The 21,713-nt window shown below is 45.5% G+C and overlaps 1 protein-coding gene across 1 annotated transcript in view; it reads right to left on the bottom strand.

Annotated features, from left to right (window-relative positions):
* The window catches only part of LOC113585174 (splicing factor 3b, subunit 2), a 39,073-nt gene extending 17,425 nt beyond the window's left edge, over positions 1-21,648 (bottom strand). The window contains exons 1-22 of the mRNA XM_081695054.1: positions 21,482-21,648; positions 20,878-20,924; positions 20,726-20,785; positions 20,255-20,464; positions 19,641-19,703; positions 19,248-19,392; positions 18,591-18,691; positions 18,144-18,246; positions 17,931-18,022; positions 17,597-17,788; positions 17,200-17,322; positions 17,027-17,107; positions 16,618-16,845; positions 16,066-16,215; positions 15,832-15,921; positions 15,347-15,454; positions 14,922-15,029; positions 14,673-14,815; positions 14,464-14,565; positions 14,166-14,265; positions 13,507-13,710; positions 9,190-9,659 (exon numbers count right to left, since the gene is read on the bottom strand). Coding sequence (XP_081551180.1) covers positions 9,190-9,659; positions 13,507-13,710; positions 14,166-14,265; positions 14,464-14,565; positions 14,673-14,815; positions 14,922-15,029; positions 15,347-15,454; positions 15,832-15,921; positions 16,066-16,215; positions 16,618-16,845; positions 17,027-17,107; positions 17,200-17,322; positions 17,597-17,788; positions 17,931-18,022; positions 18,144-18,246; positions 18,591-18,691; positions 19,248-19,392; positions 19,641-19,703; positions 20,255-20,464; positions 20,726-20,785; positions 20,878-20,924; positions 21,482-21,608 — 3,047 coding nt within the window. The 5' untranslated portion in view covers positions 21,609-21,648. The remainder of the gene's footprint in view (positions 1-9,189; positions 9,660-13,506; positions 13,711-14,165; positions 14,266-14,463; positions 14,566-14,672; positions 14,816-14,921; positions 15,030-15,346; positions 15,455-15,831; positions 15,922-16,065; positions 16,216-16,617; positions 16,846-17,026; positions 17,108-17,199; positions 17,323-17,596; positions 17,789-17,930; positions 18,023-18,143; positions 18,247-18,590; positions 18,692-19,247; positions 19,393-19,640; positions 19,704-20,254; positions 20,465-20,725; positions 20,786-20,877; positions 20,925-21,481) is intronic.
* Between the last annotated feature and the right edge of the window lie 65 nt (positions 21,649-21,713).

Genomic DNA, 21,713 nt, shown 5'->3' with positions numbered 1-21,713 from the left:
ACTTAAACAGACCCAGAACTCACTTCTCTTTTGATCTCAGGCCTTTCAGTCAATTTATTCTTAAGATATTTGACAAGAGTAGAATCTGTATGAAAGCATACTCTGCATGGGAAAAATAAATTAAGATGCAGCTCACACAGTTAAATAGCACAGCCAACTGCACTCTGGCAGGACCTGCTCACTGCAGCCCCACCCCCAACACACACAGAGATTAAAAGTGAGGAGGTTCATTAGTATGCATGCATGCCCATCAGACAGTGCTGTCTGCTTTATCTTATAAGGGTATGTGTGCTCCGTTTCATTAACCATTTTGTCCAGCTCATAGCTGGCACGCACACACACACACACACACACACACACACACACACACACACACACACACACACACACACACAGCTTGTGAATTGACTTCACATCCAAAGAATTAGAAAAATCTGTTTCATATAGCAATTTAAGCATGACAATCTTCACCCCACAGAGGACATAAATAGTACACAAACACAATGGAATAAATGCAATGAATACAAAACTGCACTGTTCTTTATGAATTACTGGTCTGCACTGCTTTAAATGTAATGCTTAACTGATCTCTCTACAAGCAGTGCTGAATTATCATAGGCCTCCAAAAGCACATTAAAACAATGAAAAATTGCCCTTGTACACAGATCAATAACTGAGTGTCAATCTTTGGGAACTTCTTAGAAGTGTCAACATGTCATTTCGTATCATATGAAAATTGCATGTTTGGTTTTTTTTGGCTGGACCCATCTATTAAAAATACAATCCACGTGCATCGGTTTACAGTAGTCCATTTAGAACATTTCCAAAAAGCATTCTGCTGTTATAGGAGATGCTTGTACTGTAACAAATCTTGCAACACAGTTTACGATGCACTTGGATCGCTTTCACAAAGTTTACACTTGGGCAACATTTGGTCATTTCTGTAACAAGCAACAGAATTAACGGGCCTGGAAGCCTTGACTGAACCTCTTAACACTGCACTCTGAAACCAGCAAGGCTCTGGAATCAGGACCACGTCTGAAGAGAACAGAGGGGGGCATTACGGAAGATGACACATTTAATAGATCAGTCACTCATTCTTCCACTCCTCTATGAGGAAGACATTTTCTCCTCGTCACTACAGCTGACAGATTTTGCCAGCTAATAAGCTAGTGCCTTTACAGTCAAATTTCAATAATGACACTTCAAGATATTTTTACATCCTTTTATTCTGGTGCCTTGGGAATCCTCGGAAAGGTCAAAAGAATTTGTTTGATAAATATAAAATATGAATGACACTTCCTCATTTCACTTACTGACCACACAACCAAAACACTCAAGACCAGATTTCAGCACGACTGCTTTTTTTTTTTGTTCGTTTTGACATGTACACGTTCCACTTTCCAGCAGTCCAGCACAGTGACAAAAAGCACAGCGAGCGTCTTTACGCCACCACACTCTCCCACATCTCAGCTTTTAAGTGAATGGATGAGCTGTGTTGCGCTGCTAAAGCTAGTCAGCATTAACAAACCTCACGCACACGTTCCCACAACACAAGCGCATGACGCCTCCCTCGGGGGAGTAGGGAGCAAAAAGCACACACACCGTTTAACACTCACTGAGTCTTACTCTCCAGAGTCTCATGTTAAACAAGCCTAATGATAGCTTTTTTTTTTGGTCTAGGCAGCAGATCCTTGATCATATTTAAACCCCATTCGTTGAAAGTTCATTCCAGTCATAGACTTACAACTGTCCTCTGATCAGCCCTGACTGTTTAAAACAATGAATGTATATATTAATCATTGAAACTGCACCAATGAATTCACCAATGAAGGGTGAATTCATATAAAATGGTTGGGTGAAGGAGTGAAGATCACCTGAGCTATTGTGTGTGTGTGCGCACTCGTGCAGGTGTACTCACTTCATTTCAAGCTCTTAAACTATCAATCCAAAGATGTAGTGGTTTGGCATACCATGATGTGATGACAAGCCACTCCTTATTTCTCAGTGGAGGGTGAGTGTGCGTGCGCATGCATGAGATGCAGGGACACCTTGCGTTTGTGATCCTCCTAATTCGCAGGCTTTTTAAGTCGACATTTTGAATAACCGTCATTACACTTCAGCGATTTTGTGAGCTGCTATAAATTAGTTGTGAACATTTTTACATCAATATCATTTTGCCACGTTTTTGTTTTTGCTTTGAGACCATTTTTATGCATAGGCCTATATCTTTCTATCACTGTGTGTGTGTGTGTGTGGGGGGGGGGGGGGGTGTCTTTTGTTGAAGAAATGGATTTCTTATAAGAAGGAGCAGTCCACAAGAGACTGAAAGACTTCATCTTAAGCCCTACAACAGCCAGAGCCATCTGACAGACCTGACAGTTACTCATCCCCTCCCTCTACTCTCTGATCACATGTAATAGAACTGTCTCCCTCCATCCAATATCCTCCCTCATCAGGTCTTTTTCCCCCCTCGTTCTCTTCCCTGTCCCTCTCTCTCCCCATCTTTCCTCACTCTTCTCTCCTTCTTAGATGCAGTGCAATCTCTCTCAGATATTAACTGATTCTCTCTTTTGCTCTCAGATAACACACAGTGTACCGGACAAAAGTAAGTGTGTGTGTGCACGCAAGCGATGATCATTACACCACGCCCACAAAAGACACCAAGATTTCATATAGGGGCGCACACACACACACACAGCCCAGTTCTACATCCAGCACCCTGCATCCAGGGTGGGCAGCAAGTTGCTGTGTGTGGGCATGTGTGAATACTACTTCTGCAACCTAGTTGAGCTAATTGTTCAACTGGGTCGACCTAGCCGAGCTAAAGCAACTTCACTTTCCAATGGAAAGCAAAGCAGCCTGATCCAGCCAATCAGCCTGATGAACTGACAGGAGGTGAAGGAGACATGGAGTTATGACCAGCAACTCATTTGCATACGGCACTTGGGCTGTCGTCATGACAACAGGAACATTTTTGTTTTTTTGGGCTGCATCACAGTTAGAGAGGTGTAACCTGCCAGGAGTATAATGAGCTTACAGCATGTAGGTACAGAACCCCGTGGTAATAACATGCCCCCCCCCCACCCACACACCCCTGTAGGTGCTGTCTAAAAGTGCATGTTTACTACATGAAAAAAATGGAAACAGGGGCAGTCCAGAAGTGTCTGTCTAAGGGTCTGCAGCAGATCCTGTGTGTGCAAATTGATCATTTGCAGTGTTTATGAAATACAGCTTGTGAAACAGACGGGACAAACATCCATTTTGCCAGTGTCCTGTACACCAGCTTTTGCAAGATGAGCATGCTCATGTACACACATATCTAGGTGTTAGTCCATTGCTTGTGTCCTCCATTTGGAAGCATTAACGGGAAGGATGCCTGTTCTTTCACTTCCTCAAAAACAGCCCTCTTGCAACCTCCTGTTTTGCCTAGCAGTCTGGGACGCACGCACGCACAGCTAGCCATGTCTTTGGCCTGATTAGCTGTCCTTGTGCTGTCTACAAAAAAGTTCTATAGCTGCAAAGAAGCTGGTTAAGACCTGACTTTTTAGTAAAGGTTTTAGCTAACGTTCCTAAGCTGGTCTCTCTCACCATTTTTCACAGACACGTTGGGGCCAACCTTACTCAGGTGAAGCTGACGTTGCCTCTTGTGTACAAAGGGCTGTTAGAGGGGACCGAGCACTGACTGGGACACCCCTGAGTGAGGAGACACGCCGTCGTTCTTGTGTGGGCGTGTTGTGAATAGCTAAGACATCTCTAGGAGGAGCACACACTCCCGCCCTCAACACGGAGAGTTATGCACATACACCCACGTGACGATCAAGCTGGAATCACCACAGACGTCACAATCTCTCTCTCATACACACACACACACACACACACACACACACACACACACACTGTAATGCAGATGCACGAGAGGCTGAAAGAACTAGAGGGGGCTTCGGTAACTGAGCCACTGCCCGCACACATCATCATTAAAAGGCTACTGCGGTAATGATGCGAGCCTTGCAGTACTCCTGTTAGAAGACAAAACAGAGACACATCCTAAGGCAGGACAGGGGGCGTACGATAGGGGACTGAGGACAGGGGCAGCAAGCGTTTCAGCCATGAGCTGCTGCTTCTCCACTACCACTGTTGCCTTCTGATGGGGTGGGGCTGAAGATGGAGTTGTAATAAACATGTACAGGGAGGGAGAATCATTTCCATTGGGAGAAATGTGTTTCAGACAGGGTGCCATCATAGTTTGATAAAATATATTGTAAAGACACTAAACAGTTATTTCTCCATTACTGAAAATGGAGTGGAAGTGATGTCGTGTTCCTCTCAGTCATCTTATGGCTCAGGATTTTCTCTGACTCAAACTCCACAGTGACACATGTACAGACAAAAAAGGTACAGGACTGAACAGGGTTCCAACAATGCAAAGACTCAAGAGTTGACTGATGGGTCCTGCAGCCAATCACCTGCATTTTGGGCACAATGGAAACACCCCTCACTCCTCCCATGCCCAGTGTGAGTTTCCCCATTGTTTCACTGAAGCAAGCTTCTAAATAATTTATTGGACTGGCCACAGGTTGGAGAAAAGGAGAGAGAGCGAGCCATAAAAAGAGAGTCAGTGAGAGTGCCCTGGGACCATAGAAGGAAGAGTGAGTCTGCAGTCAGACACATTTATTTAAGCCTGCAGTGTCAGCAATTTCACTGAGTCACGCAGCCAGTCATATTTCACTGTTGTTAATTACAATACAGAATGCATCTTGAAGTCAGTGTGTCAGTGGGTCAGTGTGTTGGAAGATTAAAACTTTGTGGGGTGTGTATGTATGTGTTCATGAACGAGAGCAATGGATTAGTTTAGGTTTTGCCTCATGTTTGGGTTTTCGCTCAATACAAAAGTCCAGTCAGTAGCCTGTCCTGTAACTTTAAACCAAGTTGGACTTTCCACTTTTGTAGAGGAAAAATAACTTGAAACTATTTTTTCCAGAGGCCACATGAAATGGTCTGAAATATCTTTAATGCATTGCTGAGCAAAAGAAAACTGCTTTCAAACCACCTGCTAAATTAGAGCGTCGGAGGACGGGAGGAGGAAAAACCAAAACAGAAATGAAATGATGAAACATGGGAGAGGAGTATGACAGCCAAGATGAAGAGGGGGCAGAATGGGATGAGCGCTGAGCCAGAGAAACGAGGACGGAAGGGGCACCCATTAGGACGAGCCCGTGCCAAACACGCAAAGCTTCCTGCCAAGCCCGACAGCCCCGGAACCTTCTCAAAGGTCGACAGGAAACGGGAACAATGAATTAAAATGCTACGAAATGAAAAACAGAGGAACAGAAATGGACCCTCATGAGGAAAACAACAGCAATGTCATCAAACCTCAACTAGTGTTCTACAAGACAACAGTCCGAAACTTCACAGTTAGTTCGGTGGCCTGCTTGTACATCGGGGTGATGGGAGAAGCGCAAGAGACAATGGCGCTCACCGGCTGGCGTTCGGCTCCAGGAGCATCTCTCTCTGCTGCCAGCCAACGGCAAACAAATGGGTAATTGGTTCACTGGGTTGAGGTGCATCTGCCCTACCTTCAGTTCTTCTGGAACCATCGCCAACTCCATGCATCAAGAGAGCTTCAGTATCTCTGTGGGTCAGTTGCTCTTTCCGTAGGTCTGCGCTGGCCCTCTGCCAGGACCACGCCGGGTGTTCACTGCGAGCGTACCGATGCCAGGTACAGCACAGCAGCGAAGCCGTTCTCAGCCTGCAGTCTCTCATCACAGAGGCAGAATGTGGAGTACAATACAGGCTGCATCCTGCATCCTCCAGCCCCTCTTCCATGGTGATAGATACAACACCCGATATTCAGCCCAGTACCCGCAGTCTGCAGAAGTGCCTCTCTGCTGCGCGTGCTGTACCCACTGCACGGACCTTCTCTGACTGCATGGTTTACATGGTTAATTGAATATTCAGTTTTCATGACTCCATAAATTATCCTTAGGTTAAGAAACTTGCCATGAATAACTTGTTACGTCTCTGTAATACTTTAAAAATAGGTTCTTCAAAAACATTGTGTTGTGTTTCAACATCAGATCCCACACACATTTTCACACGTACATGAAGCTGAGCATTTCAGTTATACATGCATAGCTTAAAGCAAAAGGTTCAGTCAGATTCAGTTTGCCATGATATCAACATGATTGGCAGCTAAAACAGCTTCATGGTTATATGACCATGGACTAAGGCAGAATTGAATCTGGTCAGGAAAGGATTGGAGCTTTGTAAAGTATTACAACCAGCAGTTTAGACTGCTGATCTAAACAAATGGTTAGAGAATTAACTGGAATTTACTTCTTTGCAAAAGGGTTACATGAGTAGTCTATAAAGCATAACATTTTAGGACTTCATTTCTGTGCATGTAAATGAGTCTTTCTATAATGTGCTGGAATACTGCAGATTTATCACATAAGTGTTACATTCATAAGTAGGGGTTTACCTGAAATGGTCAAAATCAACCATAAAGCACTGCTGCCTTCCTGTCACTCTATGCAGGTTAGTTTAAAATAACCCAAAAGTTCAACTGCAAGTTTCTGAAGTTTCACACAGGAAGGGTATTTATATACTTCTCTGCGTCTCTCCCCAAGTCATAGTCTGTGTGGAAACAAATGAAAAATCTCAGAAAATAATAAAAACCACCAAAGGCTTTGTCTTAACCATAATGAGAGTGACTGGGCAATGAGGAAGAGAAACAGAGACAGAAAAAAAAGGGAGACAACAAGCACTAGAACAATAAAACAACACACGCGCTCACACACCAGAAAACAATCTACCCAAAGCCAAATGAATGTTTCCTGACAAAAATGGTTACTTCATCGTGCGAACTTCCCATAACTTGCTTAAGACGTGGATGAAAGTTGAAGAATGCCAAGCATCTTGAGTGTATGTACCATTACATAGCCTTCACTCCCAAACACCAAGCAGTGTGATGGTGACAGATAACCATGCTCTGTGGGCACACTCGTGTGTGTGTGTGTGTGTGTGTGCGTGGTCTGAAGATGTACAGATAGACACGCTTCAGTCTACAGCCAACTGCTCAGATTATACTCCTACTAGAGCTCGAGTGCGACTGGAGTAACCTGGGCTACCGTTAGAATAAATGAAAAAACCCTTACACAGGTAAAGATGAGCTCAAGAACGACCCTTGTGCTCAGGGCTTGCTTTATGGTGTGGTGCTCCAACCCCAGACGTTTTGGGCTAGCTCAGGCTGCAGGTCAGGCCCGCTGCCCTGCCTGCCAAGGCTCAGTGGGTGATTAACAAGATGTTTCACCCAGCAAACCACTGCTCGCATGCACACCCAAGCCACTTCATGTTAAAGCTTGCTCCGGCTTGTTCCAATATTGAGCAGCATCTCTCCCTCTCCCTGCAGCCGTTTTGTAAAACTCAGAAGGCATCAGCAATAGTGGAAACAGGAAAAGTAGTGGGAGCAGTAACAGTACCAGTAACAGAAGAGCTAGTAGTAACAATAACAGCAGCAGTAGCAACAGGAGCAAGGTCATGACTGGAACTCGAAGCTCTCCACTTTCCCTTCGTCTTCCGCCAATCTCCAGCTCTCACCGTTTCTCTGTGGATTTAAATCTGCAGGACTGCTGAGGAACTTTTGCAACACACCGAATTTGGCAGCAGCGCAAACAAAAGGATGCGACACACTCGGTCCTAACCGACTGCAGGGGAAACTGATGTAAATGAGTGACCAGCAGCGCATTTGCATAAGGCAACGCATTGTGCAGGCGGCGCTTTGAACGCACGCGTCGCCACCGTGTGCCTCCTCGCTACTCACTGATAACGACACACTCAGCAAACTAATAACCCACCGAGTTGCTGCTCAATGCCCGTCAAACCGGAAGGCTCTGCAATTGTTGACCTAAACCAAACACACCTTAGGTGTTCAATGATCATTCAAATTGCGTTTGTATTAAATCACAGAACCATTACAATAACATTTTAAAATGTCGCACGTCGAACGACTAGACTGCAGATGAATCAGTGCCGTCAGAGGGCGGCATTTTGAATTCCGTTAGTAGGCTATAAACTTGTTCTGATAATACCGAGAAAATGATGTAGCCCATTATATGGCATGTTTTGTGATGAGTCACACTTTCTGGTTCGCTGAGAAATACGCCACTCTTTCCCCAAGGGACTCTCCCTCTCTCTCACACACACACACACCTGGGCGACTGATTCAACAAACATCTGGGACAGAGTATAAGGAGAAACAACTTGCGTCAACAAAACAGACGGTTTCACATTCTGTTGTAGTACGTACGTGTATACACAAACACACACCCCTCACGTGACTCATTAAGCCGTGTTAAGATGGAGCTGCGCAGCCGGGGAGCCAAATGTTTCTCACTTAAAATGTTACGAAACAAAACAAAATTACATCCGTTATTAATGGCTAGCCCCAAAACCATGCAGGGAAACAAATCGAGAAATATGTATGCCGACTAGTTCAATTCATTAAGTGTCAGAAAAGAATCCGTTTCAGTTTTAACCGGGGGGGCTTTTCCCCAGTCTACCTTAGGCCTGACGAGCAAAATTACTCGTTACCTGATTCAAGTAGCCACAAATAAAGCTGAAGAGTCATTAGTTTCAAATGACAAATAATGGCTCTCGCTGTTTGCCCCAACAGCTTCGATAGCTTATATTTATGTTACATTATATGACACTACAGAAAACCGTAAGACTGCAAGGACAGAATCGGGGGTCGCACGAGGCGTTGCTCTATTACTGGGTATATGCAAAGCATGGATAGTTTAGACCGACATATAGCTGTTAAAAGGAAAACGCTTCACGTATTATATTTGTAACTCCAGGCAGCAGCAGAGACCCAGACTGCGTGTCCAGATTGTTGGCCGCTACTAGTCAAGCAAGTCTCTTTGTTTTGCAGAAGTGCTGGTGAAAACACGCATCCCTCCGCACATCAAAATGCTACATCGTATTCACGAATGAGTTTTTTTGTGTTGCCTCCACCGACGGACGCGACACAATTCAGTTCAAATGCATCCGTTTTGTATTGAACGGCATGCCTACACATGCACACGACTGCCATGAAAAAGCTTCTCAAACCGATGTGTTACATGCCACACAATGTCTCTGCATCCGGCAGCACGTACAGCCTCTTTCCCCGCACTCCACGCGCCTTACCTTGGCACACAGCTCGGGGACGATCGGTCCACTTCCCAGGTGGCATAGAGGTTCATGTGTACCGGGCGATTCGAGCTAATCGCAACCGGTTTGGAGGGCTGCGGTGACGGTACCCCTCCAGTCCTCGGGAGCCCTCCTCGCTCCGACATGCTGGAGGTAGATTTGGTTTCAAAACAGCTGAAACGCTTAGAGGTATTCGGGCAGTTCCTCGAAGCTCCGCTGCACCGAAAATCACCTACAGCACGAGGATTACCATCCGTCCACGAGGCGCGAGGTTTAGCCCGTTCTTGTAACGATCGCTTGGGTGTGCAGGCTACAGCGTTCACGGCGTAAAATCCCGTACTCGTTGCGAAAGGACCGCGGGGAGTGTTTCTCAACTCGGTGAGGATGTTTATCGGTGCAGGAAGCGGAAATTTCTCGGTGCCGAGCAGAGCAGTGCTCGAGCGCTCCTGCCACAAAAGCGACGCCTCCTGTTAAAGACGCACGCTCCAATTCCTACTGAATAAATTGCAGTGTGTGTGTGAGAGAGAGAGAGATTGGTAGCCTAGTTGAGGAACAGAACAATTAATTTTTTTCCATAACGAAGAAATAAGATTAGTTGTCTTTGGGCGCGTGATTCTTGGTGACGATCCACCTCCTCCAGAGTTCATTAGGATTGATCAATTTGTTTGTGTGTTTATTTACTGGAGGAGTCGCTTTGTTATCTAAACACCTGCAACAGTGCGTACGTGCGCGAATGACCTTGGTACTCAGTGAAAATGCCAAATGTATTAAAATCGAAAACAACAAGCCCGCTGTAGGAAACCCATATGGCAAAGGGTGCAGGTTTTTTTAAATGTGTGTAATGCCTCACCTTTGTCTCGACGGACGACCTTGGGGAATTAACCTGTTCTCCATAACAGACCTTTTCATTTAGCACGTTATTGTCATGATATAAAAACGCTTGTTGAGCCCTGTCGCTAGAGCCAATTCGTCGTGTTTATTTGCTACCTGAACACTGCTGTGAAGTTTGTTGATAACAGAGCAAGACTCTTTGCACTAGACGGTTATCGTCTAGTGTTAAATGTTGGAGAAATGAGGGAATCTGAGAAAGACAAAGAGATTTCGTTGACAAGTTCACAAACGTACGAGTATGATTTTCTATCCATTTGTCTAACCTATCTTCCGCTTTTTTTATATATTTCATCATACATTCGTTGTGAAGTAAACTTCGTGTAATTTACGCTGTTTAAAAAATATGGTTTTCCTCCGGATGTCTCCCAAGACCAGTACCTCCATCAGTCAGGAACATATGACCCACCCCCCGTCCATGAACGCGCCATTCCTATCCTACGGGACCGTAGAGACACCCGAGCGATGAAAATCATCAAAGAGCAGTTTTACGCAACTATTTTGCAGGTGAATAGGAATGCAGACCAACACACATTCAGTTTTCTCATTTCTCTTTGTATTTGCAAAGGTAAAGATAATCCAGCCACTTTTTCAGATGCCCTGCTTGTGTGAGATGTCTCTAACCACAGATCCTCAGATTATGAGATTATCATCACTTGGATTAATTACAGTTGTAACACAGGCTTGATTAGATCTCACAGGTCTATAGCATCATTCCTAAACAGAACTACACATATGAGTTAACAGCCAATGTCACATCATAATAAATTGCTATAGCCTAGAGTATCTTAACTAGCACTGTACCCAATGGCTGTAAATGTGCGATTATGTATCTTTTTGTAAAATAATTATCTTAATCAGTCACTTGTTTTAAGTCTATATAATGATACACAAGTTTGGGAAGGTATATTGGGGTTTTATATGGAAATGTTGGCAGAATCAGCCTCCATTTTATCTAATTGTGTCAACTATATTCACACTCCACAGGTACTAATAATTTGGCAGTCACACTTTCCAACTCTCTCCCTCTCTCTGCGTTTGTCACTCACACTTAGTGAGTGTTTCACAGAAATGGTTCTGGTGTCTGCTGGATAGCTGCTAGATTTTGAAGAGGTATATAATAAACAGTAACATGGTGGATGCAGAAAGAGTGAGACACTTGCTACAGCTGCAAGGTTTGTTCTTGAGAAAAAGCAGGCAGCTCGATAACAGCAATTCAGCCAGCCAGAGCCCACTCTCACCTCCACCGCGAGCAGTAAACTCAATGCGCGAGTTGCCTGAATAAACACCTCGCTCCCTGTGTAAACTCAGCAAGGTGACAGAGCAGGGCAAGCATGCTATGCGTTTTCTTTCTGATGATCACCGTGCATGGAAACACCACCTGGCTGCTATTGCGAGCACAAGCACAGACCTCAAAAAAGTGCCTGATCCCGACATGCAGGGTTAGGCCCTGCCATAGGGGAGGAAGCAGAAGTCCTCGGCCGAGACATGCAGGGGTTTTCCTCTGCTGTGGCATTTCCCTTAAAAGGAACACATTGCAGGCTGCCTGAAAAGACCAGGGCATTGCAGTCAACACCTTGCCGTTTCAGCTGTCTTACGTAAACCAACGACGTCAAAAGCAGGCGTTGCGGTGCAGCGTAGTTTAGTGCATCCTTTCAATTCACACTTCTACCAACTCTTTCTACATGTAACTGGGGGTGCTACACCAGAAGACACACTCAGCTGCACAGTTCAGAGACCCTGAAGATGGCATCCCTGCTGTTACCGAGATGGAACTACCGCCAAGACAAGAAAGGTATGCTCAACAATAAAAAGTGGTCACATTGGGGCACGCAGAACACACGTCAAATCTGCCCAAAGCAACTCATTTCCTACGCATTGTTTACTGCTGTAAAAAAAGAAGAAGAAAAGTTAGATACACATAAATGTGTGTGCGCTTTAAAGACAATGTGCTTTTAGCTGAGGGAGTGTGTGGGCATGGGTGACAATCAGAGCCAGTGAAAGCAATTAAGTAGGTCTAGCTGTCTCTCAGACATCAGGTGATCGGTAGGCTACCAGCGACTCCTTGCACCCCCCTGATGGAACCACTATGTCGTTGCACCCTTGGATTGGGTCATTAGGCTACAACTTAATACCAGGACCACAACAGGTTTTCACCAGGCCAAACAAACTACAAGCTTGCCTATACAACATTGAAGAAAGGAAGTAGCTTTGCATTGCAAGTTACAGGAAAAGTCCAAAGCAAGACCTGCCGATATTTACAATCAACTGCTATTTAGAAGCTCTAAAAAGGAAGTTGCTCAAACAGAAGTCTGTTTACGATGCCCTGAGGATATCTGCTCAATAAATAGACATGTGTAAAATGGCATGGGATTTGTATTTTATTTACAAAAGAGACTGAAAAATAAACATGTCACATCTAAATCAGCCTACACATAGGGGCTGTGGTTTCTATAGAACTCAGATTAAAAAGAACTTCAGACGGTGTGAATGTCGCTGGCCTGCTGCCTGACTCCACGTTAAAACTTGAACTCTTTGTATTTCTTGGCTCCTGCGCGAGTGTCCTGGGGTTGTCCCTTCCTCTTCTTTTGCTGCCAGACACACACACACAAAAAGCAGTTAGAGAGCAAGAGTTGCCTACCACTCAAACAAGTCATTATGACTCACACCAACTCAGGAAAGTGGGAGGAATTTAATCGTACTCTACAGGACTGGCTGTTACATTTTTAAACAAACACATACAAACAAGTTTGATTTTTAAAGTTTTACTGCAGGCTACTTTGGCTACATGGCTTAGAACTACAGTCTAAGCCAGAATTACAGAATTACAGTCCTGAACCACACCTCCTCCTACTGGTGTTTGCAATCTGAAAGCCAGGAATATTTTTCTAAGGGGGAAACAAAAATGGCAATATGTTGACCGATTTAGAAAAGTAACATGTACGTACATATATCTGAATTACCTGTTAAAGATGTAAAGATACTAAAAGTGTCAGTATAGTACACAAGGTTTACAAGGGAACAGGACATTTCAGACCGAGGTCCTTCATCAGTGAAAACAGTGTTTCTCACGATAAAGCGCCCCTGGCAGTGATGCACAAGGAGGACTGGGTGAGGACAGCGGCTCCTTCATCACTGCAGGAGTTATCTGTAGGAGCTTTTACAAGATTTGTAATCGGAGAAACCAACACCCTTCGGTCCATCAGAATTAAGAGAGAATGGCCAAACTGTCAGTTCTGGTGGCAAGGCATTTTAATACTAATGGACCCTGCCGTCCATATTAAAACAGCTCTGTTGCTGATGCTAGTGTTGGTAGAAACGGAACTTCAGAAGAAAGCTCAACTCGACTCTCAGAGCTCTACAAGGCCATGGGAGGGACGGTATGATTTAAACAAATATCGACTGCTTGAGGGTGCATGGCGGTACCTTCTGCTTGGCAGCGTGCTCAGCCACCATGTCACTGAAATCCTCCTTCTCCACCTGGGCCTGCTGCTCACGCACGTGCTCCTCGTACTTCTGCGTCATGGCCATGGGGTCCAGCTCCAGCTCCTCCGGAGCCAGGGCAACCTCCACACCCTGGGAGTCACCCGCGCCGCCTACTGCTCCGCCCGCCTTACGGCCCGCTCCCGCCTGGAGAGGAGAGACAGCGGGACAAAGACACAGACAGAACGAGGGAGATGGAGGGTGGGAGAGAAAGAGCGAGAGAGCATGCACATGAAAACCAGAAAGAACAAGAGTGTGACAAACAGAGAGGAATGTTTAAAAATAAGCCTGTGTCAGTATGCGCGCCATGACACGCTGATCTTTTTCGTCATTTAAAATGCAAATGAGGCCCATCTGGAAGATGGATCTGCATGTAATGGAGGACCAGTGGCCTCGCCGATGAACGAGGCGGCTGGCAGGAACACAGATACCGGCATCAATCACGCAGACAGGCTTATCACTCCTGTTCCAGGTCTACAAGCCGCATTAGCTGAGGATTTGGGCCATGCCCACACACAGAGTAAAGTAGAGGGTGCACATCATTCGACATCCTTTTCACACCTATCGCATACAGACGCATGCACACACACGCAGATGCTCACCGCAGACATGTCGTAGATGTGTGTGGAGGCCATCATGGCCGCCCCCACCGGGCCCGTTGGTCTCACAGGCAGAACCGTGTACAGCTGAGGAGTCTCGTTCCTGTTCTCAGAAAAATCCATGGGTCAGTCAAGACAAGATCAACTCACCAACAAACAGCTGAAATATTCATACAAACATCCTTATCCAGAATCTCCAACACATATTTTCAAATATAAACAACATTCTTGAAATATCTTGTTTTGATTTCACCCCCTGCCATGCCGTGTTCCTCGCCCATATTCACACACACACACTCACCCGTCCATGGCCTCTTCAATCTTTTTCTTCCTGAGTTCAATCAGCTCGGGCGTCTCCATACCCGCAGGAACAGAGGAGAACCCACCAGGAGTGATTAGACCACTGAGAGAGAGATGGATTAGTCCTCACATTTGTGTCAAAGGCGCATTCATCTCCTTACTTCTAATATGTAGGATAATGTAGACACATAGGCAGACCGCAAGTCATACCTGTCCGCAGGTGTGAAGAATCCGGTTTCATCCGGTTTGTCCTCATCACTCTCCTCCTCCTCATCTTCTTCTGAGGACTCTTCATCCGACGGCTCCAGCTCACCCCATGGTGTGCGGTCCACCTCTTCCTCTTCTGCTTTGGCCTGGTTTCACAAACCACGCACACATGAAGGTTTGAAATCCCACTTCAGCTTTCTAAAACATCCTAGTTAGTATACAGACTTGCTGAATGAAGAGTGTGTATCTCACCTGGAAATCAACAGCATTGGTCCCAAACACATCTCCATAGAGGGGCTTTCCAGTCTCGTCCACAGGAGGCTTCCCCCAGCCTCCGGCATGGTAGCCAAACGAGCAGTTCTGGAGAGGTGCGTGTATGCGAGAGAGAGATTTGGCACACATCAAAACAAGTTTGGATTCTGTCTTCCACTTAAGATACAGCATACAATACCATTGCTTGTGTTAGTGTTGCAAGCTGGATTTTTTTGGCCTTCCAAGTATATTAACCAAACTTATTCTACTCAAATGTACATTCATTCAGGATTTTTGAAAATTAAAGATTCTACTAAATCAGAAAAGGAACTGCATTCTGATTTTTCTCCATGATTACAGACTTGCAAGACGGAAGTAAAAGTGGAATTCTGAAGGCGCTGGAGGCTCCGTTGGCCCACACTCACCTCAGGAATGGGGGCGTTGAGCCCAGGGATCTTCAGATTGGGGTAGGAGGGGGGAGGACCGTACCTCTGCATGGCAATAAGCCAGGGAGGAGGAACCTTATGGGAGTTCTGCAGGGGTGGAGAGGTGGAGGGAGGGAGAGAGATGATGTTTCAGCACTTCAAAATAATTATCCAAACTCTTCAGTTGTCTGCTTCTGTGCACCAGATAAAGAAATCTACTATGTAGCAAAGTGTTAATTATGTACAATAAAATTATGACTTTGCCAGCAAATCACTCCAAACTAAACTGCTTCATGTCCCACTTGAAAAATGCTGGCTCAAATATACACTGCCATCTGCTGGACAAAAAGCTTCATGACAAAGAAAAACACAAAATCTGCTACTTTAAAATTGGATTCCGTACAATCCAAAATGACTAAACATGGAGGAAATTAAACCCTAGAGTAGGATGTGATGAAAAGGAGGGGGTGTGATGAAGGACTCACGGGGCCAGTGGGCATGCCCAGAGCTATCCTCAGCTCATCAGACAAATCTCCAGGCTTTTTCTCCTTCAGTCGCGTCTCAAACTCCTTCCCCTAGAGGCACAGTCAGAGCAAAGCGTCACGCCACAGCTGGTCTCCACAAGACCTCAGAGAGCATGAAAGAACCCATCAGGTGCCAGTGCTTCATGCCTCTGTGCCCTGCAAGTGCAACACTGAAGCTCAAGGATGAACTCTGACCTCGTAGTACAGGTCCCCGTGAATGGTGAGCTTGGGCTTGATCTGCCACTTGAAGAAGGCATCGTGGAGCTTCTGGTAGTCGATGTCGATCTTGCCCATCTTTGGCCGAACCTTCTCTCGCATTTTAGTCTTCATCGTTTTGGCATCCTCCTGCAGGTCAAGACGGGGTCAGCCTCAAACTACCTGCCAGTTCTCATCTTATAATAGGAAGTTAGAGGCTTCGATCTCGGGCTTTTCTCATGTCAGTAGGTCTTTTGCTCTCTGGTTAGGATGCACAGTGAGGAAGAAATGCCTTCCTATCACCTCTAAGAGCTTACTGAAGTTATAGTGAACTTACCATGAAAAGGGGGTAACATAACATCACCTCAGCTATAACAAATACTGTCAACAACTAAACGGAACCTATAGTCAGTTAGCAGGCACTGAGCAGCCTGGAGAGGAGATCCCTCACTGAGCGCCTGTCATCCAAGCCCCCGGGGTGAGGCTCCATCAGCATCCAGCACAAGCCTCCAACCGCTGCCCTTCCCTACGCAGCCGGAGCATGAGCCTCACCTTCTCTTGCAGGGCTTCCCTCATCTCCTGGATGCCGGTGCGCTTGATGAACTCGGGCAGCTCGAAAGGTGGCTTCTCTATGCCCCTCTTGCCCTGCAGGTACTTGCGCTTGAAGCACCAGTGACGAGGCACGGGCACCGTGTTCCTCGTGGCCTTCAGGTGCACCAGCAGCTTGGGCTCCTGCGCCGTCACGTCGTGCATCTCCACCACATCCGGCCGAGCCACCAGCTGTCAGAGTGGGGTTAAGGGTCGAGGGTCAAAAGGGTTCAGAGTTAACACAGTCAAGGCGGCTACTGCCTTGGAACTACAAAAATGTAATCTGCATATGGATGCAAACGAAACGCTTTGTTCAGGAGGAGTTCTAGGAGGCGTGTACGTGCTGGCGAGTGTTACTGTGCGCATGTGAAACCTGTTTGAGTTCGGCTACAGTCAATCGGTTCATCCGCCTTAGCTTCTTCTTGGACAGTTTGGGAGTGTCTTTCTTGGCTTCCTGTTGGAGGAGAATGAGGAGGGGTTAGTGCACACAGGCACGTGACACTCTGCTCAATAGAATCACCTAATGGTTTCAGATATGCTGATTACCTCATCACTGTCATCGCTGTCTTTCTTTTCTTCTAAAAATCCTTTCTTTTTCAGTGACATCACTTCCTGCTTTTCTGCTTTCTCAGGCTCCTTTTCCTTCTCCTTCTTCACCTCATCCGTCAGCTAGGACACAGACACGTGAGGAACTCATTACCCACAATGCAAAGAAAAGTTAACCATTGACAGATAGCAAAGCTGAACTGGCATCTCAACTAACGTCAGTGTGAAGACTCATCACTTCAAAGTTTTTGGTAAAAGACATGACAATGTTCTTACAGAATTCTACACAAGTATATATAACTGAAATTATATACCAGTGTTCAACACAAAAAAAGTAATGAATAATCTCCAAAGCCTTTATAGATGTCTTTTCCACAAAGCCCCAAGCTCCCCTCACCTTGAAGGCTTCGAAGATCCTCTTAAAGAATATGAAGTTGGGGTCGTATATCTCAGGCTCCTCCGTGACGTACTCGATCTCAATGTCTTTTTCTTTCGCTGCCATGTTCTTTCGCTCCTCCTCTTGATCTTTTTGCTCTTGACTCCTCTTCTTCTTGTTCTTCTTCTTCCTGTTTCTGCGTCTTTTGCTTTTCTGCGGGTCACGTTAGAGATGGGGAGGGGGAGCAGGAGAGGGATCACTCTGGGAAGGCCGACTACTCAGAAGAGCAAAGACGAGCTAAGCTTGTGTCAGTGTACTGTGATAAAGGTGAGAATATTTAGTAAAAAAACCTCACATCTTTTTTAGACAGACCGCCTTCATCTTCCTCATCCGAGTACATACGAGTGGAGTTCATGTCTGCATCTAGGGTCTCGTCATCTTCCTCATCTAAAAAAAATTAATAAATAAATACAGTCGATATAAATGTTTTAGGACTTCCTCCAACCACACTCTGGTCAATGTGCCAGAAGCCCCAAACAATCTTGGTGTTGCAGGTCCTCATTCTGACCTGTAGTAATGAGCTGCTCCTGCCTGATCTCTTTCAGCTGCAGGATCTTCTCCAAAGCCTGGGGGATCTTTGGCCCAATGCCAACCTCCTCACTCTGCCACATCTGCCCCGCACAACACACATACGCAGAGTCAGCACCCATGTGGCCAAGTGATAAACTCACGTCCAATAATACGCCATGTGACTACACAAGAATGAACATTTTAATGAAAAACAGCGACAGAACATATTTCTGCAATAGAGAGGAATTAGTTGTAATTCATGTTGAGTCAATAGCTCAGAGTAGGACTGCAATGCGTGTCTATTCAGCTTGTAAAGTTGTTAAATAAATAAAATTTAATCACTGATCTAGGAACTGTTGGGCTGTTTTTTTGCAATGGTTCAGGTAAGTACTTGGGTAAGGAGGGCTGGTTGTGCCCGTAGCAACCACTTCCCAGCAACTCTTACCTCTCTAGCATCCTCTCCAGGTGGAGGCGGTACTCTCTGCCTCTGACTAGCCTGTGGTACCATGGAAACACCGGGAGGGGGTGGGCCACTAGTTGTCAAGGCTACAGGACAAAAGTGAAATGCTGAGATGCAGTGGGTGAAGTGACAGCTGTAGTCAAAGGTGCTATAATATATATAAATAATGAAAATATATAAAATCCCACACTAATTCCCCACAGCCTTCACAAAAGCACTAAACATACAGCCTCCATAATTCTTAGAGCAAGAAACACCCGAAAGTGAGAAGGAATTTAAATAAATCACTGCTAAATTAAATAGCACATTCACTGAACTTTGAAAGTAGGACAAAGGAAGTACAACCTTTGACCTTAGACTATGGTGAGTTTACATGGGATTGGCAGAGAAGTGGGCCAATGAAAGATGGATTTAAAGTAATTGTAGAGCGACTATAATTTACACATTCATCCCTAAAAAGGTGGTTATTGGGGACTGAGGGTATGGTGACATACAAAGCACTCACCACCAGAGGTGGTAGAGGGGTAAAAAAATATACCCGCTAGTACTTAGGTAGGACTGGAGGGGCAGTAACTTGGCTCGTCATCGAGCAGTGTCTGGTTAACGACCTCTACACTATGCGACAGTGAGATGGGCACTAACTTCTTAGTGGAGGTATGGGGGGCAGCAGGTTGGGGCCAGGGCCGGGTCCGGGTCCGGGGCTAGGCTCTGGACCCCGGGTGCCCGGTGGGCCCTGCTGCATCTTAGCCAGCTCCTGCTGCCTCTCGTGCTCCAGCAGCTGTGCGGCCTGGAAGTGGACAAAAGCGGAGGTTCATTTGAGGTGAAGGAACGCAATGAGACGCGCCACACTTCATTTCACAGGGAGATTTCCACCAAGGTAGCGCCTTTAGGAAACACACACCTGAGGAAACTCACAGATCAGCTGTCATTAACTGAACTGGCAGCACTATAGAGAGAACAAAGCTTAAAATAAAGATTGTGTATGTGTTTGTGTGATGGCAGAACAGAGCCCTCGCACTGTGCTCCAGGTCTCACCCTCTTCTGCTGCTCAAGAAGCTCCTGTTCTTTCAGCTGCTCCTCCATCACTCTGGAGTCACTCTGATAAACACACACATACACAAAAACACAGCAGACGTACGAGACTACATATTAGCATCTTGAAAAGTGCAGCTTCTGGATTGCAATCTGTTTTAAATTGTAAGCCTGTCATTTGTTAGCTCTATAGCCTCATGAGATTAGGAATTCATTTAAACTAGGACCTCGTGAGATTAGGAAAAGGGCACACTTATCCTTGAAAACTAAAGACATTTTAAAATTATTCTTAATAGTTGACACAATCCCAATCCTCTTGATTACTAATATTTTAAATGTCTGCCCTGTCTTTTTTGTTGCATTTTATTTTTTGAGCCGTTTTCCCTCATCTATGTTCGTTATTCTTAGCTGCATTCTCTTCCATTACTATCTGCATCCATTGCTTTGTCATACTTAAGCCATTTTTAGATCTCTTAAATAGTGTTTGCTTTTATAAACCAGTTTAATTGCTGCTGTATTGCATGTGAACCATGAAACTCTATTAATACATTTTGTTAATAAATAAAATGATCATTCTTTTTCATCCAAGCTGATGAACCATCGTGTGTCACGCGTACCTGACCCGCTCTGTCCTCCTGCTGCATCATCATGGCAGCCCTCTGCTGGACCATCTTCAGCGGGTCGTCTGGTGCCAGCCCGGGAGGTTCCATGCCCATATGCATGCTGGCCGGAGGGGGGCCTCCCATCATGCCCATAGCCTGAAGCATACCCATGCCTGGGGGCAGAGGCATGGAGGGCATTGGGGGCATGGGAGGCAGACCCGGCATCTGTGAGAGGGAGGGAATCAAGGCGTTCATGCATCAGAAAGAATGACTGCTTTAACATACACAGAAAAAAAAGGTACAGTCTTGCCATAAACTTTATGCTTTCATTGATCATGACAATGCATAGTAAAAATGCAGTAATTTAGTAGGAAAGTGGAAATTAAACAACTTTATTTTAAGCTCAAATAGAGCAATACTACAGAATTTGTTTTGCACCTTAATTACTGGAGGTAGCTCACAGAACATTGGTTCTCTTTGTCTTACCGTGGTCATGGCCTTGTCATCTCCACTTGCCATGCTGGATTTACTCACGATCATTCCAGTCTAGGCGAGAGAAAAAGTCAAAGTTCGAGTTCAGTGGAAGCAAAACAAGCATTCAGAATGCAGAAAGAGTGATTTTTAATAGATTGTTTTACCTGCATCATATACGTTTTCAGCCGGTCAATTAACTCTTCTCTTGGGCCTAAATAAAGAGAAAACGTAAACAAGAGAAATCTCGTACCATTCATAAAAATGCACCAACAAACGTCCTGTTAACACCATAGCTGGACAATCTAAATGAGTTATTGCGTTTCAGTGAATGGCCCTTTAATCTGACGCCAGTGGTTTCCACACATTTGCGTAAAACAACAAATAAAATTGAGTTAAAGAGCCAAGATTCAGCGATGACCCGGGTTGCTAAATAGCTATTCCTGGCTAACATTAAATGCGGCTAGCTAGCGTTAGCATGGTTTAGCTGTTAGCCAGCAAATTCATACAACACAAACATGGCGGGGACACTGAGACCTATATTCATTCGCAGCTAGATATCTAACCTACAGTACTAATTAGTCGTGAGATTAGCAACACCGTATTTACACACCGTATAAAAGCGTCTGTGCAATAATCGGCAGTACTGCGCGTATCAGGACTAGATGCCGCGGATTCAGAGACACTCGCGGCCTAGACAGCCTAGCCGCTAGCCTTATTAACCAAGTTAATTACTACTGCCAAAACGCCTTTCGTTGCCGCTTTACCCACCCATCACAGGAGCCCCGATCTCCGCCAGTTTGGCTTGCAACTCCGGAATGCTCCATGCGTTCAAAGCCGCCACTGCGGCACCCAAATCCGGGTTAGACTCGGTGCCCGGGGGTCCGTCGCTCGCCATTTTCACTCGCGTTCAGCAGCACAGCGACAACAGCCACGAGCGGCGTAACGCGCGGACTCATGGGATTACGCATGCGTCCAAATAATATATTTCCGGCAAAGATTC

This window comes from Electrophorus electricus, chromosome 13 (genome assembly GCF_041902795.1).
Source record: "Electrophorus electricus isolate QZ-2024a chromosome 13, ASM4190279v1, whole genome shotgun sequence".
Lineage (NCBI taxonomy): Eukaryota > Metazoa > Chordata > Actinopteri > Gymnotiformes > Gymnotidae > Electrophorus > Electrophorus electricus.
Note: the sequence above shows the minus strand (reverse complement) of the source record. Positions and strands in the feature narration are given on the sequence as shown.